The sequence below is a fragment of the Gastrolobium bilobum genome, unplaced genomic scaffold (assembly GCF_033153095.1).
Source record: "Gastrolobium bilobum isolate Gb01-03AN ecotype WA unplaced genomic scaffold, APGP_CSIRO_Gbil_v1 utg10441, whole genome shotgun sequence".
In the NCBI taxonomy this organism is placed as follows: Eukaryota; Viridiplantae; Streptophyta; class Magnoliopsida; order Fabales; family Fabaceae; genus Gastrolobium; species Gastrolobium bilobum.
The window spans coordinates 21,590-39,816 of NW_026897207.1; the positions used below are offsets into that span (position 1 = coordinate 21,590).

The following is an 18,227-nucleotide window of genomic DNA, read 5'->3' on the forward strand; positions in this document are numbered from 1 at the left end:
AAGAGGTGGAGAGCTTAAACAAACTGTAAGATTTATTGTGCCCTCTTCATGTGAAACCAATCAACTTCTTGATATATTTTTTAAACCATGGTAGTTATTCATTGCTGATTAGCCTGGTTACAATGAAGTTGTTATACCATTTTATTTTATTTTACCTTGAAATTATTTTTCGTTTTTTTTCTTTCTTTTTGAAACCTATAATTTTCAAAGTCCTTAACTTATGGTGATTCTTGATATTTCATTTTGTTCTCTCATTTTCGTTTTTTTTTTTCACAATTCAATCAAAATCTGTGTGTGTAATGTTTTTAATGTTTTATCTTTGGGCTAACGAAAAAAAATTCAGTTCCTTTTTTCTATGATATGCTCTCTAGTGGTCCTTGCTTATCTATACCATAGTGAATAATAGGTCAAATGGACAGCTGAGTTGTTGAACTTGGATGAATTACTCTAACATTATACCATCCTTCCTTGCTTGTTCTCTTACTTGTTCTTATTGTTTTTTGTCTTTTGGAAACATAGCTGATTTCAAATTTTAGATAATTTAGTAGTCAAATTAGATACTTTAGTGTCTGTCAATTACATGTTATGCATACCTACAACAAAAGTATAGAATTTACAATTTTTCATGCATCAAATTCAAGGTAACTCTTGATCTATAATTCTTTGCATATTTAAAATTTTTCTTCATGATGGATCACTCTCAAATTGTAACTATTGAAGATATTGACATGAGTGAAAGTTTAGTATGTGTAGATGATATTGTTGATTTGGAAAAAGACGCGGATGAATTTGGAGAAGATGATCTTAGTGAAATCATGGCAAACAAAGATGGTGAATGTGGGGAAGACAATGCACATGCAATTACGGGAGATGTTGATACCGAATTAAGCAAGGCCCCTATTTTAACTAGAGTTTTTGAGACATCAGAAGAAGCTTATGCATTTTATAATGCTTACGCAAAAGGCAAGGGGTTTGAAATACGCAAGCAATACCATAATAAGAGGTTAATTACAAAACAAATATATAGGTGGAATTATGTGTGCTCGAAGCAAGGTGTCAAGAGACAACATGATAAAAGAGCTGATGTTGACAATGTCAAAAGGCAAAGGGATACAAGGATTAATTGTATGGCAATGTTACAAGTAAAGTTGGTGGATGGCCTATGGAAAGTGGAGAAGTTCAATGATATACACAATCATCCATTGATTAACACTCCAACAAAGGTGAAGAAGTTTCTTTCTCAGAATGAATTGAGACGCTCAGACTTGACAAAATCTGTTGTTTCTAAGCTTTATCAAGAGGGTTTAACATCTTCGAAAATCTCAAAGGTTGTGAGCGCTATGAACAAAGAGGTTAATCTTACTTCCGTTCAAATCAATAGTATTATATATAGCCAGCGAAAGAATAATGTGGGGCGAGAATGTCAGGGCATCATCAAACACTTTCAAAAGAAGTCCATGGTTGATGGAGCTTTTTATTTTGATATGGATTTGGAAGAAGATGGAACTTTAAGAAGCGTATTATGGGCAAATGGTAGGTCAAGAGCTGCATATGCTCATTTGAAGTCCTTGTCTTTGATGTGACTTACAGAACAAACAAGTTCAAGTTTCCTTTTGCTCCTTTTGTGGGGGTTAATCACCATGGGCAGACTATTTTATTTGTTGCCGCTTTGTTAGAAGATGAAACGGAGGAAACATTTATGTGGTTATTTGAACAATTTTAGACGTGTATGTTTGACAAGTCTCCTGTTGCTATTATCGCTGATCAAGATAAAGCTATGGGAAAAGCAATTGCCAAGATATTTCCAGGAGCACGACATCGTTTTTGTGCTTGGCATATAAAGAAACATGTTATGGAGCATAGTCAAGCACTACGTGCACAATTTAAGGATAGTTTTGATGTTGACTTCTGTGCGTGGTATAAAAGTCGAAACATTGATGAGTTTGAAGGCAAATGGGAAGTATTGAATTCTAAATATGATATTAAAACAAATAGTTGGTTGGCTAACATGTATGTTTCACGTCATCATTGGGCAAAGCCATACTTGAAAGATACATTTTTTGCGAGAATGACCACAAGTGGCCAAAGTGAGAGCATCAATGCATTTTTTAATGGATATGTTAACTCTAACACAATGTTAAATGATTCTGTTATTCAATATGACAAAGAAATCAAATCTAGGAGGGATGCGGAGGAAGATGAGGATTTCCAAAACTAGAAATACAAAAGCAGTTTTGGAGATCAATCATCCTATTGAAGCAATAGCTGGAGAACGGTACACAAGAAAATTGTTTGAAATTTTCAAAAAAGAGTGGAAGGCTGCCATACTTGATTATTTTCATGAAAAAATTGCAACATAGGAAAACCTTATCATATATCGGGTGGGGTCTCCTGAAGTTGATAAAGAATGGTGGGAAATTGTCAAGTTCCATTTGACAGAAAGCTTCACAGCTCAATGTTCGTGTGCAAAGTTTGAGACTATGGGGATTTTGTGTAAACATATTCTATACATTATGAAGAAGAAACAAGTAATGACCCTTCCCGAAAAATATATCTTGTCTAGATGGACCATGAATGCAAGCTATAAGGCTGGAAACCTTGTATTCATTCATGAGGAAACAAATCCTAATGAAATTAGTGCATTGTCTTTTTGGTCGATTCATTCAAAGTGCACTATGGCTATTTCTGAGGCAAGAGATTCTATTTTTGAGATTAAAAGGTTTGATGCTATAGTTGCTGAATTTCTGCAACAACAGTTGGAAAGAAAATGAAAAAGAGGTGAAGATGAACTAATTACCCAAATGATTCCACAAGCTTCACTGATTAATGATGTTCATGATCCCACTCAACCAGTCAAAACCAAAGGGCGTCCAAAGCTTGCTTCACGAATAAAATCAAGCATGGAGTTGTTGACAAAACAACAAAAAAACCTGCAGTTATTGTCAAGGGAAGGGTCATAATAAAACAGGTTGTCAGATGCTAAAGGTACTCATTTTTTAAATCGCTATTTATGTTTAAGATTTTCTCTTTAAACTTGATGAAAAATTTGTGAAGTTTCATTTGTAGATGGAAGTTGCAAGAGAGAAGCAAAAAGAATAGTAACGATTGCACATATTTTCATGGTTTTATTTTGGTAAGAAGTTGTTTTTAGTGAAGGGTTTTCATGATTATATTTTTAACTTTAACATTTCAATCTATTTTTCAGGAAATTTTTTGGGGCATTACTGGTTTCATTTGTATGTGGACAAGTTAATACCAGAATTTCGCAATCTTTTTGTAGAGCACTGTTGGTTGGCGAAGTAAATACTAGAAGCACTGTGGGTTTCATATGTATATGGAAAAAAAATTTGTGATCATCAATCACTGTGATCAAGTGTAAAGGATTATGCTTTTTTTGGGACTTTGATCAAATGTAAAGTAACCTGCTGATTTTTGATTTGTACAAAAAACTTCAATGCATTCAGCAAGTGTAATATATCAAAGTTAGAAATGAATGGAGTTGCTCAAATTGTAATTACTCAAACTGAAATTGCTATCAATTATGCTCAAAATGAGTAACAGCGTAATACAATTACAAAAGTCATTATACATATCAAGTAACAATTGGCTTCATCTATTTGTTTACCCCAAAAAAGGCATCAAATAATTACAAGTTTTTAAATCATCTATGAAAACTTTGGTTGATGATCCAAAATTGACAATCATCATCCACTACTCTATAATCAAGTAAAACCATGTTGTCTTCATAACTGGTTCCTCAGTATGTGTGTTTTGTCAATTGTACCGCAATAATTAGAAACTCCCTCGCATCTCATCATCAGAGTATTTCTGGTCCTTCATCTTCTTTGCTTTCTTCAAAACTGGTTGCTCAGTGGACTTAATAGTGTCTGATCTCCATCAATCTGTAAATCAAGGTCAAAAGCAACTTTGTTATTTAAAAGGCACTAAGATTTAGCATACAGATGCTATATAAAAACTCATTCATATGCTTAATGCATGGATTTTCTCCATCAGTCCAAAAACCAAGGTCAAACAAGCAACTTTAAAACTTAAAATGAACAAAGATTAATCACATAGATGCTAGGTAAAACAACCCATACTCTTAATGCAGTACGCACATAGATTTCTTGCAGTACATTTTTTTGTGTGGTGAAATACCCTCACAATTTGTATTCGAGAAGTACATCTCAAGTTTCTCAAATTATGATGTCCACAATTTTTTTGTTTCTTTATCTTAGAATCTTCTCTTTCCAGTGACTTATTCCTGCAAGCGCTTGCTACGAATTTTAAACAATAAAAAATCATAATACAAGTTAGGAGAGACCCATTGAAAAACACAAATCAATACAACCTGTAAAGATCCATGTTTATAACAATTCCAGACCATAGACCATAGATATCCACCTAGTACATGCATAGCCATGTTGAATTTGGGGGGAGTTTTGACACCGTCAACTTCTGTAGTGCCATTTTCTCCATTAGCAGCAAAGATTCCACTCCCAATGATCTCCTTCATTTTATGCTCTTAACAAGGCTTTCTGGAAATTTCATAGCTAGACAATTTCAGATGTCACATATAAAATCACAAAGTAAATTGATCTAATTATATAAGATAAACAGGTAGGATAAAGCTTTAGTTCATAACAAAACTCAAAGTTTAATTTTGAATTCATATCCTATTTGTTTGGAATCACACGTAAGGCAAATAGTTATAGGATATTGCACATGACACCAAAAACCACAAGGTAACATATAATTGAGGAAAACAGCTTTACAAATATTCTACCCCTTTACTTAGAGTGATACTTTATTTTATATTTTTTTCATGCTCACAAATAGAAATCCTTCCTTCCCTAGAGAACAGGTGTTTCTGTATTGACAGATATAACATAACAGATGGCAGTGATATGCCATTTATACAAAAGCTAAAAGATTGTTTAAAAAAAAAAAAAGCTAAAAGATATACTGATAGCAAAAAATGAGAGAATACACATGCATAAGCAGAAACCTACATGCTAAGAAGGTGTTGTAGGTATGCATAACATGTAATTGACATACACTAAAGTATCTAAATTTAGTCCTTAACATGTAATTTAGACAAATTCGAATTTTTTTCCTATATAAAATTTAGTCCTTAATTAATTAATGAAGGAGAGAGAAAGTATTATTTTTTTCCCCAAATTTGAAGCAGAAGTAGTTTCTAAGGAGGCATTTGTTTCACGGTGCGTCACCAAAAACCATAATCAAGAGATTACCAAAAAAAAAAAACCATAATCAAGAACCAATTCGAATTTGGCATATGAAAAACTTGTGGAACAGCAAAAAAGGGATGAAGTGAGTACTTTTCCCAAACAATTATGCAGAGCAGTTAACGCAAATTATCAACTTCAATTATTATAATTACTCCCCCTAACCCTAATTATTTAGTAGAGAAAACGTGTTGAATACAAAAAAAAAATAGATTAACCTTTCTCAGATCTTCGAACCTTTGTGTGCCTTCGGAGTTCACCTCGGTCGATGTACGAACACTAAGTAATGGAATTTAAAAAGAAGAAAAAGAAGAGGCGAAAGGGGGTGATTAGTTTTACAGGTAGAAGAAATCGAGCTTCGTTGACGACATCGTCGAAGGTGTTAGGAACTTCGTTAAGGAAGAGTTGCGGTCTTAGATTATGCGAATCGAAAAATGCTTCACTCTCACTTTCTTCCATTCCCACCAAATTCCACTCTGCATTCGTCTTTTAACTCTTTTCAGAAACAAATAAAAAGGGAAGCAAGTAAATAAAAAGAAGCAAGTAAATAAAACGATGTCGTTATCACTTCCAGGACCGCGTTTTACTTTTTTGTAACATTATATATATAAAGCCCCAAAACTTATATATATGGAAAAGATATTGTAACAACCAATTAGTGTTACTACCAATCAATTTTACCGTTAGATCGATTATGTTGATCTAACGGTTATATTCATTTTTATCTATGTATGATTATGATTCCTCACATTTAATATTTAATATTTATTTTTAACTTGGTTATGATTTCTCATATTTAATGTTTTCACATTAAATATGGAAAATCATAATCATACAAAGATGAAAATAAATATTATGTTGATCTAACGGTTAAATTGATTAGTAGTAACATTGGTAGTAACACTAATTGGTTGTTACAATATATTTTCCCTATATATATAAGTTTTTTGGTACTTACGTCTTTTACATTTTTGCAGCTATTGCACATACAACAATCAAATATTTGCCATATATATACTTGAAAGCATTAAATGCGGGGAATCATAATCATACAAAGTATGAAAGCATTAAATATGAGGAATCATAACCAATACACCTGTCGTTGTTGTACGTAAAGCGACCGCAGAAATGATATATATATATATATATATATATATATATATATATATATATATATATATATATATGACATAATTATATATTTTTATGTTTATTTAATGTGATGTAAAAAGTATATCCTCTACAGTACCCGAAATCCAGAGAGATGAGCAAAAAATCATAATGCATCGTGGCCGCAGCTATGATTTTTTGCAATAAACAGCTAAGCCAAGAAATCAAAATGCAATGCTCCTATACTTTTAATTATTTTTTTTCAAATATATAAAAACTGATTTTAAGAATAAAAGAACAAAAATAAAATCTGTTTGATAAACTTATTTTAAAAAGATTTTTGAAAGTTAAAAAATAAAAATAAAAATTACTTGATAATTTTGTGCTATGAGTATGTTTTTAAAATAAAATAAAAAACTCGTTTGGTTGTTAATTTTTTTCTTGTTAACTTTCTTTAATCATATGTAAAAAATTTATAAAGTTTTTTGAAGACCAAAATAAATTATATTATGTTTACCAATAGATTGAGAGTGTAACTTACTACAATATCCTAATATGTAGAGGATATACTTTTCACCACATTAAATAAACATAAAAATATATAATTATTGTCTAAATAATTAAATAATAACTTACTTTGATTTTGGAATTTTTTAAATGTCATTTACGTGATTTAGATGCATCTCACTTGGCATTGCATGATCAAGTGAGTGTACAGAATAATCCAATGGCTCCTACTTAATCAAAATCTCATATGCTTGGACTGGAAACAAATTACGTTGATATGAGAACATGATTTGTTTCAACGAGGTGAAGAATATGATTAAGTTCCTCAACAAAGCCGTGTATTTGATATTTTCCATTAATATGCTTGACTTCAATTCTTGTTTTACAGTCAGTTCTAGTCTACACGAAGTCATCGTTTGGTTAAGACTTCACTCAATGTCAATGAGCAATTTCGCACCTAACGGCCATGGGACATAAGGACGTGTTTCTGACAATTAGTGTTCATATTATGGTTTGAAATTTTTTCAAATAAACAAAGACTACTATAAAAACATTGGTTATTTTATCGAGACCATATTTTATTTAACCTTATTTCTTCCTTCCCTTCCCACAGTGCTTTACTTCCATCTAAATGCAAAATCCGGAATTTAAAATATTTAAATGGATGCTTAAAATTAAGATTAGTAAAGGCCAAATGCAAAAAATCATATTGGTAAACCAAGATCTGCAACCGCACTTGATCACGCTTTATCAGGAAATGATTTGCAACATGAAGAAAGAAAAACTCCCAATATTTCTGGAGGAAGTTTCCTTCAAGAGTATATCTCGTGAATCGTGATCCACGGCACATGAATACATTTGCACCAGAGGAAACCGCTGGAAGGGATATATCAAGACCATAAACAATGATAAGAAAGTAAAGGCAAATACAACAAACTGTACACAGCCAAAAGAAGGTAGAGAGGAGTCAGCAATCGAGGGTGTAACTACAATTCTAGTTGTCCATGACACATGATTGCTTGGTCATGGTAGTTCGATTGACAACTAGTTGGGTCTAAAACTTTACCAGCAAATATAGCATGTGAACGTCAGTTCAAAATTTATTACACCGTCATCATCCAATTCTACAACATTGGTTAAGAAATGATCAAGAAAATTCAAAGTCAAAAAGAGCCTGATACAAGGGAGAAATAACTATGAAAAAGGCAGGGAGGTAAAAGCATAATGTACTCAGCAAAGTTTTCAAATACAATAACGTATAAAACCTTTGCCTTATGACAAGACCTTCATTGACTTCCATCACCTGGCGATGAGAACTTGAGTGTGAGGCACTAGCTGTTACACTTGATCCCAATGAAAAAACTTTACACCATGTCTTGCTCTTCATCCTCTCCTTTCCCTGGACAAGTTCAAATATTAAAATACTAATTACTAATAAGAAATTTAGATTGCCAAAAACCTTTATAGTGGCTTTACATTACATGTACATAGTATAGCTCTATTCCCCATTATCAGGACATGCATATGCACACATAAAGCATGAGATGCTTTTGTCTGTCATGTGGTAACTTGACATCTAACTTTATGGTGTCACAGTTTTCCACATAGAACTCATTGCTAGCAAATAATAACTGTCAATTAACAATTTTAATGAAGAACTCCAACTATCCAACACTTCAACCTTATCTCTAGTCTAAAGTAAAATCCCCACCATTTGTTCAACATTAAAAAAAAATATACAGAAATAAAAAAAATAGACAATGGTTAGGATTTGCTCACCCACAGTAATTTGTCTAAAGGAAGGATAATTTAATCCAACCGAACCTAAGAGCTTCAAACTTGGGTTGTCGTTAGGAAAGTGCTGCACCCAAAACTTCTTTTCCTTTCCTCCCCTACAAATGGCCATGTGTATAACTCACTACATTAAAAAGCAGCCACAATCCTCATCCAAGGAATAACGAGCACAATTCTTCATGTTACTTTCAAATTATTTATTCCTATACAGATAGAAATTGAGTATCCTAAACCTCGGTCAATGGATGTATGTAACTGACAAAACTTGAGTAAGATCTCCCTTCTGAGACTCCTATTGTTCAATTAAACACGTCTACTTGGGGCTAACAAGGGTAAGTGACAAATACCTAAGAAGACAACTCAGTTAACACAAGCAACAATTTCACCAACTAACTGTTGATTTAATTTAAAATAATAGTTTGCAGCCAGCTTATATGATATCGTTGCTATGGTATTAATACCAAAAATTCTTCCTTAATTTTACAAGCTAAATACTTCCTAATTCCTTATTACATATTGCTCTTGCAATGCAACCCCTTTTTCCTTTAGATCAAATGTTGAAGCACGGTAGAAAGAATTGAGTGACGCGGACTCTTTTATGCCATGAAAAACAGATAAAACACACTCTTAAGCACATTCTATACAAAGCATAGCATCTCACATTACCAAAGTGAATAACTCAGTAACCAGCAACGTTCTGTACCTTATTCCATTGAGGCTTTCCCGCCAACCTCCTTCATCTTGGCAATAATAGTCTCTGCCTCCTCCTTGGTCACACCTTTCTTCAAAAGGGTGGGCACTTTCTCAACCAAATCCTTGGCCTCCTTCAACCCCAAGCTGGTAAACGTTCTCACTTCCTTGATGACCTTGATCTTCGATGCAGCATCAAAAGCATCAAGCTTCACATCAAACGCCGTCTTCTCAGCCTTCTTCTCTTCTTCTCCGCCACCGACTCCGCCCTTCGGAACACCCTTCGGCAAACCCCTCAACCCTGCAACCCCCATTCCTGGCACCATCAGCATCATGATCGGAAGCTCATTGATGCCCTTCTTCTCGCGCATCACTTCGACGAGATCCATCACTTCCAGCAGCGTCAAGCCCATGAGCTCGTCGACAATCGCAGCAACCTTCGAATCTTGCTGCGAATCACTGCTGTAATCATGCGCGAAAACATAACGAGATATGGTTTTTGAGTTTGACCAATGATTGGGTAAGACGTAGGGTCTTGAAATCGGTGGAGAAGTGAAGTTAGGGTTTTGGGTTAGGGTTTTACGGAGATGTGACAGGTGAATCAACCGCAAATACCTCATTGCTGACGGTGATGGTGGTGGAAGAAACGAAGCTACTCGTGATTTCTGTTTTTCATCATTGCATTGAATTGAATCAAAAATGCAGAAATTAGTTAGAGTGTAAAATTTTCAGAGACTGAGTGTCGGAATCTGGTGTTTCGGCCATAAACCCTACACGAAGATGACGCTGATTAATTTTACGCTTTTGCCCCTCCGTTCATGCTGAAATGAAACTAATGGAAGAAGTTCCCAGTGGTGTGGGCCGATTTGGTTCCATTGGGCCAGCCTTTCAGGCCTGCTTGTGTATACAATTACAATGTGTAGTACCTATCCTAATTAAACATTAACCATCTACCCTGTTAAAATATATTTATTAAAAACAAAATTACACAATTATTATTATTGAATAAGGAATTTTATTGAGATGCATAAAATAATTTTCAGTGTTACCAAACTTTTTCATTCATTATTACATGATTTGAAATCTAAAACATATTCCTTTCTTTATTCTATTTATGTTGCATTTTTTTTAATCAATGTAAACTAATTTTGAAATCATTTTGTAAAACTTCAAGAAGCAGCATTATTAGTCGATGCAACTCAATGTACTATTTGGTATTATGTGAAACAAAATACTCTTAAGCCTTTAGTGAGGCAACATGCCCATAAAAGGTGGTCTGATTATGATTAGTATAAGAAAAATACATATTATTATGCATTCTGAAATATAACATAATTCTTACTGAATAGAAAGGTGTTGTGTGGTAGAACTCTGTCTCTATTTATTGTGCTAAACAATGAGACAATGGCTATGGTTAAACTGTATAATGATAAGTAAATTTAAAAAGATATCTTATGCAAATGTATATAAGTTAGGGTTTAATGTTTGTGCTGCAGAAAAAAAAATTCCGCCACACTTACATAAAAGTGAGTGATCTCGTTGCAAAAAGAAAAGAGAGAAAAGATTAGTGAGACCCACTTATTTTTATGTGAGTGTGACAGAGAAATTTTTTCTGCAATAAAAGCAGTAATATTTTTCCTTTTTGAGAATTTTGGGTCATATAACATAAAATCAATAAAAAAGTTGACAATATAATTATGGGATATAGATTTCTCCTGTTACAAGAGGAAAAAAAATTCTCCCGCAGACACACTACAAAGGTGGGGTCCACTGAAAAGAGAAGAGAAAAAAAAATAAAAATGGAACCCACACTTTTATTTTGTGTCTGGAAGAGAAAAAAAGTAGAGAATGTAACTAAAAATAATGGGGAAGATTATTCTTACATTCATTATTGGTCATTGATGCATTTGTATCCAATGATTTATATAACTAAAAAAATTAGAGAATGTAACTTACACTTATTATATAAAATAGAGGAGGGATATTCTCACTACCAAAATTTTACACCACCAACTTACTACCTATCTAATCACTATTAGATTAATATTTTCTCTCTCTTCAAAAACTTTTTAACATTCTCTCTCTTTGATCCAATGGTAATGTGATGGGTAGTAAGTTAGTAGTAAGAATTTTTGGTAGTTAGAATATCCTTACTCTACAAAATAATCCTCACCTTGTAATAATATATATTTTTTAAAATATTATTTTTAATAAAAAGATTATATGCCTGGTTGGGTTAGTTTGATTATAATGTGGTAGTTTCATTTTGTTTCTCAAAATGTGGAGTGACGACAAATAATCATTTTTTTATAAGTATATGGGAACTTACATAAATTTCATGAAAAACACACAATAATGTTATCTAAAGCCTAAACGCCACCAGTGGACACACTGTTACACTGGCAATGGCTTCATTATCAACTCATCATAGAAAAGAACAGATTTTTTATTTTGGGGATAAACAAAAGAAACATAAATAAAATGCAGGTGCAACTTTTACAGATGGCTTTATATATATGGCAATGATATTGCTTCATCAAGTGTTAATCTTGCGGCAGTTCTTTCTGATCTCTCCCATTGAACCAGTCAAAGGAGATATGTTTCCCATCTTGATCATGGACTTGGCGAATTGTTCAAAGAAAATATCGTTTCTTTCAGCATACAACTTCACTAATTCTGCTGATTCTGGATTCTTTGTGAAGAGAACTTCATCAGAGTTTAACAGACCCTTATAAGCCAAAAGGTTCTTGAAGTAGCTATTGTCAAATATTGTTGGGGTGGCAAAGTCTAGAAAAAACAGATTCTGATCTCCTCCAGATCTTGGACACCGAGTGCGCAATTCAGTAGCATAGTATTGATCAAGAGTGTAGTCTCCAATGCCATTCCCAGATTGGTTGTAGAGTCTTTGCCTGAAGCTGGTGCACCTTGAATCTCCTACAGTGTGGCTCCCTATAGTAAAAACAAAAATTGTTTAGGATTCAGCTATGAAATACTAAAATGCAAATGGTACTCAAAAATTTATAAAAAGAAAGAAATTGGGATAACTTTGACTCAAGTTGGTGCATTACAAAAAGGGGTAAAGGATAAACCTCGATGCACGAGGCTTCTCGACTAACAAAGGTAAAGGTGAAGGTTCATTATATGCATCATTAACCTTATATTTTTGAAAAGAGGCCGTAAAGAATCAATTCAATCCAAAAGTTTAAATTGTTGGATGATGGTTTTTTTAATGGTTTATACTATTCTCTAACACGCCCCCTCACACGAGAGCTCACTGGACTTGAATGGTGAACAATGCACAGATCCACCTATCTATGCTAAGAAACACCCACAAGACTTAATTAATTATGAATTAAATGAGGGTGATGAGAATCGAATTCGTGACATCGAGGCTCTGATAACATATAAAGAACCAATTCAATCCAAAAGTTTAAGCTGTTGGGTGAGGGCCTTTTTAATGATTTATATTATTCTTTAACAAAGACTATCTCCTAGACTCAAATATGTGACCTTCCGATAAAAAGGAGCAACCTTATTGGTGTTTCAAGACTCGCTTCGGTGACAATATGAGTTTGATATATAATGGATGAACAAGCCAATAAAATTCTGCCCATAAATCAATTATGTTTCTGAATACAAAAGACTAGAAACAGATAAGTTTATGAAGTCTACCAGATAGAGCAACTAGATCAACAATGTCAAGCCCTTGAAGATTGAATTTAGTTAGGATTGTCTGGAATGTGTTGTTTGGGGCAGGAATGTTGTTGTTGGAGCCACTTAAGCTTGCACCTAGAGAGTCCCTTCTGCCTAAAGGTACTTCCCAGTTTGGTCCCCCAGTCTGTGCATAAAAGGGATAGTAAATTAGGCTTGGTAAATGACAATGTAAATCTTGGTAGTGACTAGTGAAAGATTAAGGGTATAGGAGTTCAAAGAAAAAGGAAATACTTACAAGAACAGTTGAATCTCTGGCAGCTAGAGCCAAAATGTCAGCACAAGACACAGTATAAGGGCATTCTTTCTCTAATGCAGATTTAATTTCATCAATGACTTCAAATCCTCGAGCTGAATTTCGGTTGGGATTTGACCCCTTCTCACTGATAATGTTTCCACTACTATCTAAGAACAATGAAGCATCACAACCCTGCAACATCAATTTGGAATTATGCATTTAAAAAAGAAATAAGGTATAATAATACTTTGTTTAGTTATTTACCAATAAGACTAATATCATATAGTCATGAAAATACTAATAACTAGTTTGTTTTTGTTTACTTAGATCACTAAGTTAATGAGCTTGTTATCATGACATAGAAAGATAGATACCTTGACAAAACAATCATGGAAATGAAGTCTCAGAATTGAAGCAGCCATGCGGGGTTCCTTTTCAACAGCCTTGGCAAGGATGGACTTGACAATCTCCTGAGCTTGTGGGCATGAATAGTCATAAAATTGTGGATAAAGGTAACCCCCAAATTTCTTGCTACAAAGACAGAAGGGAGCAAAGGCTAGTAAAGAAAGAAGCAAGAGAAAGCTAATAGAATTGGCCATTGTTTTTTCTTTCAATATCACTTCAAAGAACAAGAAATATTGAAGAGTAGATGAAGATGAGTATTCAAACTCGATTGCATGAGTGGTGATATGGGGAATTGTATTTATAGTGAAGAATTTGGCGGAAAAAAGTTATTGCATGAGAGAGAAGGAGCATGGAGAAGGAATAAAAAAAGTTGGAGTTGGTAGCTATCTAATTTTCAAATCCATATAAAAGAGGAAGAGAAGAATGGAGTTAGTAGCTTTCTTATAAAAATATTTACCTAGTTTGAATGGTTCAGATATTATCTAAATTTATATAATATAAATTTAGGAGAAGGTTATATTTACAAATTTTTTGTTTAAAAAATATTTAGTGTAATTTATAAAAAAAAACTTGTAAACGGATGCTTAACCATAAATTTAAGGGATAAATGAATATAATGTTACAGCAAAACAAAAACTTGTCCAGCTGAAAGATCGATTTCCGTGTTTTCTATTTTAATTCTAATTTTTTTATAAAAATGTAGGTCCCGTGATTGTTTTGTTTCAGCAGGAAAATTTTGTTTTTTTCATGTTACACAACGTTAGCTTAACCCTAAATTTAATATGATGCTATGCATTTATGTTTAATGACATGATAAAGAACAAATTATGATCAACAAGACTTCCCAATTTGCGAGGTAGTAACGTGGGTTAATTGTTTACGACTTTAAACTTATATTTTTTACAAAGAGATTGTTTTTCAAATTTGAATTTGTGACCTCCTAATCACATTGTCCTCTTTTGTGGCATGTTATAATGAAAAATATCTTTAAATACTATCATATTATAGAAGATTTGGTACATTATTTTATGAACGGTGATAAAAAAAAAAGTAGCAAGATTAAATAGGTAGGCAATATAACCATACCCTCTCTAAGTAACTAAAAAATAAAATAAATAAATCATATGTTCAATCCTCCCCAATATCACTTTTGGAAGAGATTTAAAGCCTTAATCCTGAACCCGTCCCGAATTGAATTAGTCGTAAAGCGACAAGTCGATGAAATATTAAAAAAATAAAAATTATGTAAGGATTTTGGAAACTTAGGAAGGGGGAGGGGGCGTGAAACAGTGCGCCACCGTTACTTATTGTTTTCGCGAAATCTTTTTATTATGTTGTTGGAGATGAGTTATCTTATGTTAGTAAAATAAAATTATAAGATGGATCCACAAATGATTGGATAGAAAAAAAATAGAGGTGAGACCCACCTTTGTTATGTGCGTATAGAAAAATGGATTATCTTATATTGAATGAGATAAATATAACTCATTGTTTTTATTGGATTAATTTAGTATTGTAAGAGTAGATAAGAATTTTTCAATGTACGCGGAATGCATAATCACCTAAACGGCTAAACCTATAGTCGTGTTAAGGAAATAGTTTAGAGCTTAAGTCTAAGCTAACAGAACAACAAAAATTTAAGTTTAGCATAAAGTAAACATGCTTGACATAGAAAAGGCCATGAGTATTGAACCTGGTTGCTTCAGCATTGTTACCGTATTCTTGCAGTAAGAGTTTTATACGAGTATATCTTACCCTTGGTATCTTATTATTTCAAGACCTGTATGAATTTCCTTTCTTTGTCATTTCTTATTCACAATCATTTGCTTTTCGTTAGACAAGTACTTGGCTTGTACATTTTATTTAGTACAACTTAAGGCCAAAGACTAATTGCTTTTCAATCAGCCAACCCAATTACAGTTTTGATGTTTCACTTGTCCTAAGCTTGAGGCTTGAGAGTCCATAATGCTTCCAGATAATTATTACAATATGAAACGCCAGCTCGGTCAATCTGCAGGTATTGTTCTGTGTCTTATTAGACAGTGTCCCAAAAAGTTAAGGTGGACTCACCTGCTTAGTTGACTTCAACATTCAGCTTATCAAATTATTGACTTAATTTCTTAGCAAAATGGTTATGTGAGAAGGGTACACAAGCCAGCTAAAATTTATTACTTGAATTAACGGTGAATCTCCCAGAAGCAATTCTTCCATATCTTTCCTTCGATTGATTCATGTTGTTTTATAGAACCAAAGTTTAGTCGGCTACATAAAAACAGAATTGCTTTTTGACCCGTTCGCCCCCTTCCTTACATGATCACTGCGGATACATTATTAAAATTTTTACTCTGATTCACTTTTTCTTCATCTTATAAAGATACAGTTGGCAGCTGTCCTACTCGACCTCCATCAAGTGGGAATGCTTTTTGACTTCAAAATCTTCAACCAATGGGAATTTTGTAACGTGGTCCAAGATCATGGTCCTTCCACTAAAATATTGACAGTTAAATTAATTTTTTTTCTCTTTCATCTCTCCTCAACCTTTTCTTCCTTTCCTCACCGTAGTCCCACCAAATAATTTTTGGTCCGGGACCTTAGAAACTTTGCTCCAACCAATGTTAGTATTCGGATACAAGACATCACACTTCTACACATTAATTTTAAAAAATATTATATTTTGATATGTTAGGACACATTTTGATATTAAATAATATTTTTTATTTATATAGTGTATATTATATTTAATATTCAATAATTTAAAATAAAATAAAACTAACATTATAATACCCCTCAATTTTGCAAAAATAATAAAATATCTCAAATATTTGGAATAGGTTATTCTGCCTACTCTTATTTTGCCTACCTTTGCCTACCCCTTTCAATACCGTTGGACTATAATATTATCCAATGATGGGGATTTACTATATAAAATAAAATCTTTTACCCCTTTCTCTTTCTCAATGCCTCTCATTCTTTCTCTCTCTCTTTAATGGCGCTTCAGCATCAAAAGAAGGTGCAAGCTTTTTTCTCAATTCATCCAACTCAGCTATTGTTATGAGCATTTACATAAAAAATTGAAAAGGGGTGTCAAGAAGAAACAAATCCAGATGTCATATAGGTATGCATGTTGTTGGGCGTAACATAGAAAGAACAGAGATCCTTTCCCCACTTCAAGGTGAAAAAAAAAAGATAAGAAAAAGAAGGAGATAAGTTGATTCGATTTCAAATTTCAATAGCAAAATAGAAACGTTAGGGTAATCGTGGATTAATTCAAAGGAAGGGATTCTTCGTGGTTTTCATTTTTTTGTATTTTTGTGGTTTCTGTCGTGTTCAATTATATCAGATTCAAGGAATTTTGAAAATTATATCCATCCAGCAGAATTATCATGTCATTAATCATTGATTGGATTTAGATTCAAATATAAATTCAGATTGTAAATTACGCAAATCGAAAGAGAGAAAGGGGAGGAGAGAGAAAGAGTGTGGGAGGTAGTAAGAAGAAAAATTATTTTATTCTGCAAATCTCCACCATTAGATGATATTATAATCTAATGGTGTTAAGAGAGATAGGCAAAATAAGAGTAGGCAGAATAACCTATACCCAAATATTTATACTAAACTCATTAAAAGAATAATTATAATCCAACGAATTTAATAGTTGAAACTAAAAACATAATGTAACGCAACCTTCAAACCGTTTTTTGAATCTTTACAACTCGAGTTGGAATGTCGAAAAATATCGGAGTATCCAAATTTGTTAAAGTGTCGGTGTATTATATATAGCCTTCAACAATAGTTTTTTTTTTATTTTTTTTATTTTTTTTATTTTTATTTTTAAGCCCTCTCTGACCAAAACCAGGAACGAAAGTCTTGATGCAATGTAGTGAGGGAATAGGTATGGTTGGTAACCTACTTTTTTTTCCAGGATAATAGTCTAATCTTCTTCAACTAGAGTTGTCATCTTTTGGTTTAGCATTATGCTTAGCTTTACTTATATTTTAATTTTGCGTGATAGAGCATATGCTATGACCATTGAAAATAATAGCAACCTTGGATTATACTAAGAGTTGTTTTAGAATGCTCCAGCTATGTCTGTCCGATCTTATTCTAACTTGTATCATATAGCTCGAGCTACAAAGAAATGAGTGTTTTAAATGAAAAAGTGGGATATGAACTAGAGTTAATATGCCATCTTCTATGATGTACTCTAGCGTGCGTGCAATACACTTGGTAAATGCATTACGTCAGAAATAACATGTGGATTTGGAAGATCATAAATACATATCAAAACCTATCAGAAGGCTTGCTTGGTGTAAGAACCTAAACCTCTACCCCTTAAAAGTCACTCTTCCAAAGTTTTATAATGAGAATGACAATTATTTTTTCCTTTTGTAAATCTACAAAGTGCTTTTTTCTTAAGCTAAAATTTATTAAAGAATAAATATCTTTTTTGGTCCTCAGCAAATTTGATGCCCGCTTTAGTCCCTAGCAAATAAAAAGGTTATTCATGGTCCCTAAGAAATTCA

At 33.0% G+C, this 18,227-nt stretch overlaps 3 protein-coding genes across 4 annotated transcripts; 1 reads left to right on the plus strand and 2 right to left on the minus strand.

Moving 5' to 3' along the window:
* Nucleotides 1-689: 689 nt before the first annotated feature.
* Nucleotides 690-1,583, plus strand: LOC133304916 (protein FAR1-RELATED SEQUENCE 5-like). Its single transcript, XM_061505005.1, has one exon. It carries the CDS (start codon nt 690-692, stop codon nt 1,581-1,583), a length of 894 nt encoding a protein of 297 aa, XP_061360989.1.
* A 6,317-nt stretch (nt 1,584-7,900) lies between these two features.
* LOC133304910 (uncharacterized) lies at nt 7,901-10,142 on the minus strand. Of its 2 annotated transcripts, XR_009750689.1 has the most exons (3): nt 9,364-10,142; nt 8,646-8,758; nt 7,901-8,265 (listed from the first exon to the last, which is right to left on the minus strand). XR_009750689.1 is itself a non-coding variant. In XM_061504999.1 (2 exons), exon 1 carries the CDS (start codon nt 9,968-9,970, stop codon nt 9,365-9,367), a length of 606 nt encoding a protein of 201 aa, XP_061360983.1. In that variant the 5' UTR covers nt 9,971-10,142; the 3' UTR covers nt 7,907-8,265; nt 9,364. The 2 variants fall into 2 exon arrangements, 1 of the variants encoding a protein (XP_061360983.1); XM_061504999.1 differs by lacking the exon at nt 8,646-8,758 and having other exon boundaries at nt 7,907-8,265.
* A 1,744-nt stretch (nt 10,143-11,886) lies between these two features.
* Nucleotides 11,887-13,898, minus strand: LOC133304913 (peroxidase 72). Its single transcript, XM_061505002.1, has 4 exons — nt 13,674-13,898; nt 13,300-13,491; nt 13,023-13,188; nt 11,887-12,299 (listed from the first exon to the last, which is right to left on the minus strand). The coding sequence occupies exons 1-4, from the start codon at nt 13,896-13,898 to the stop codon at nt 11,887-11,889; spliced, it is 996 nt and encodes a 331-aa protein (XP_061360986.1).
* Nucleotides 13,899-18,227: the final 4,329 nt, after the last annotated feature.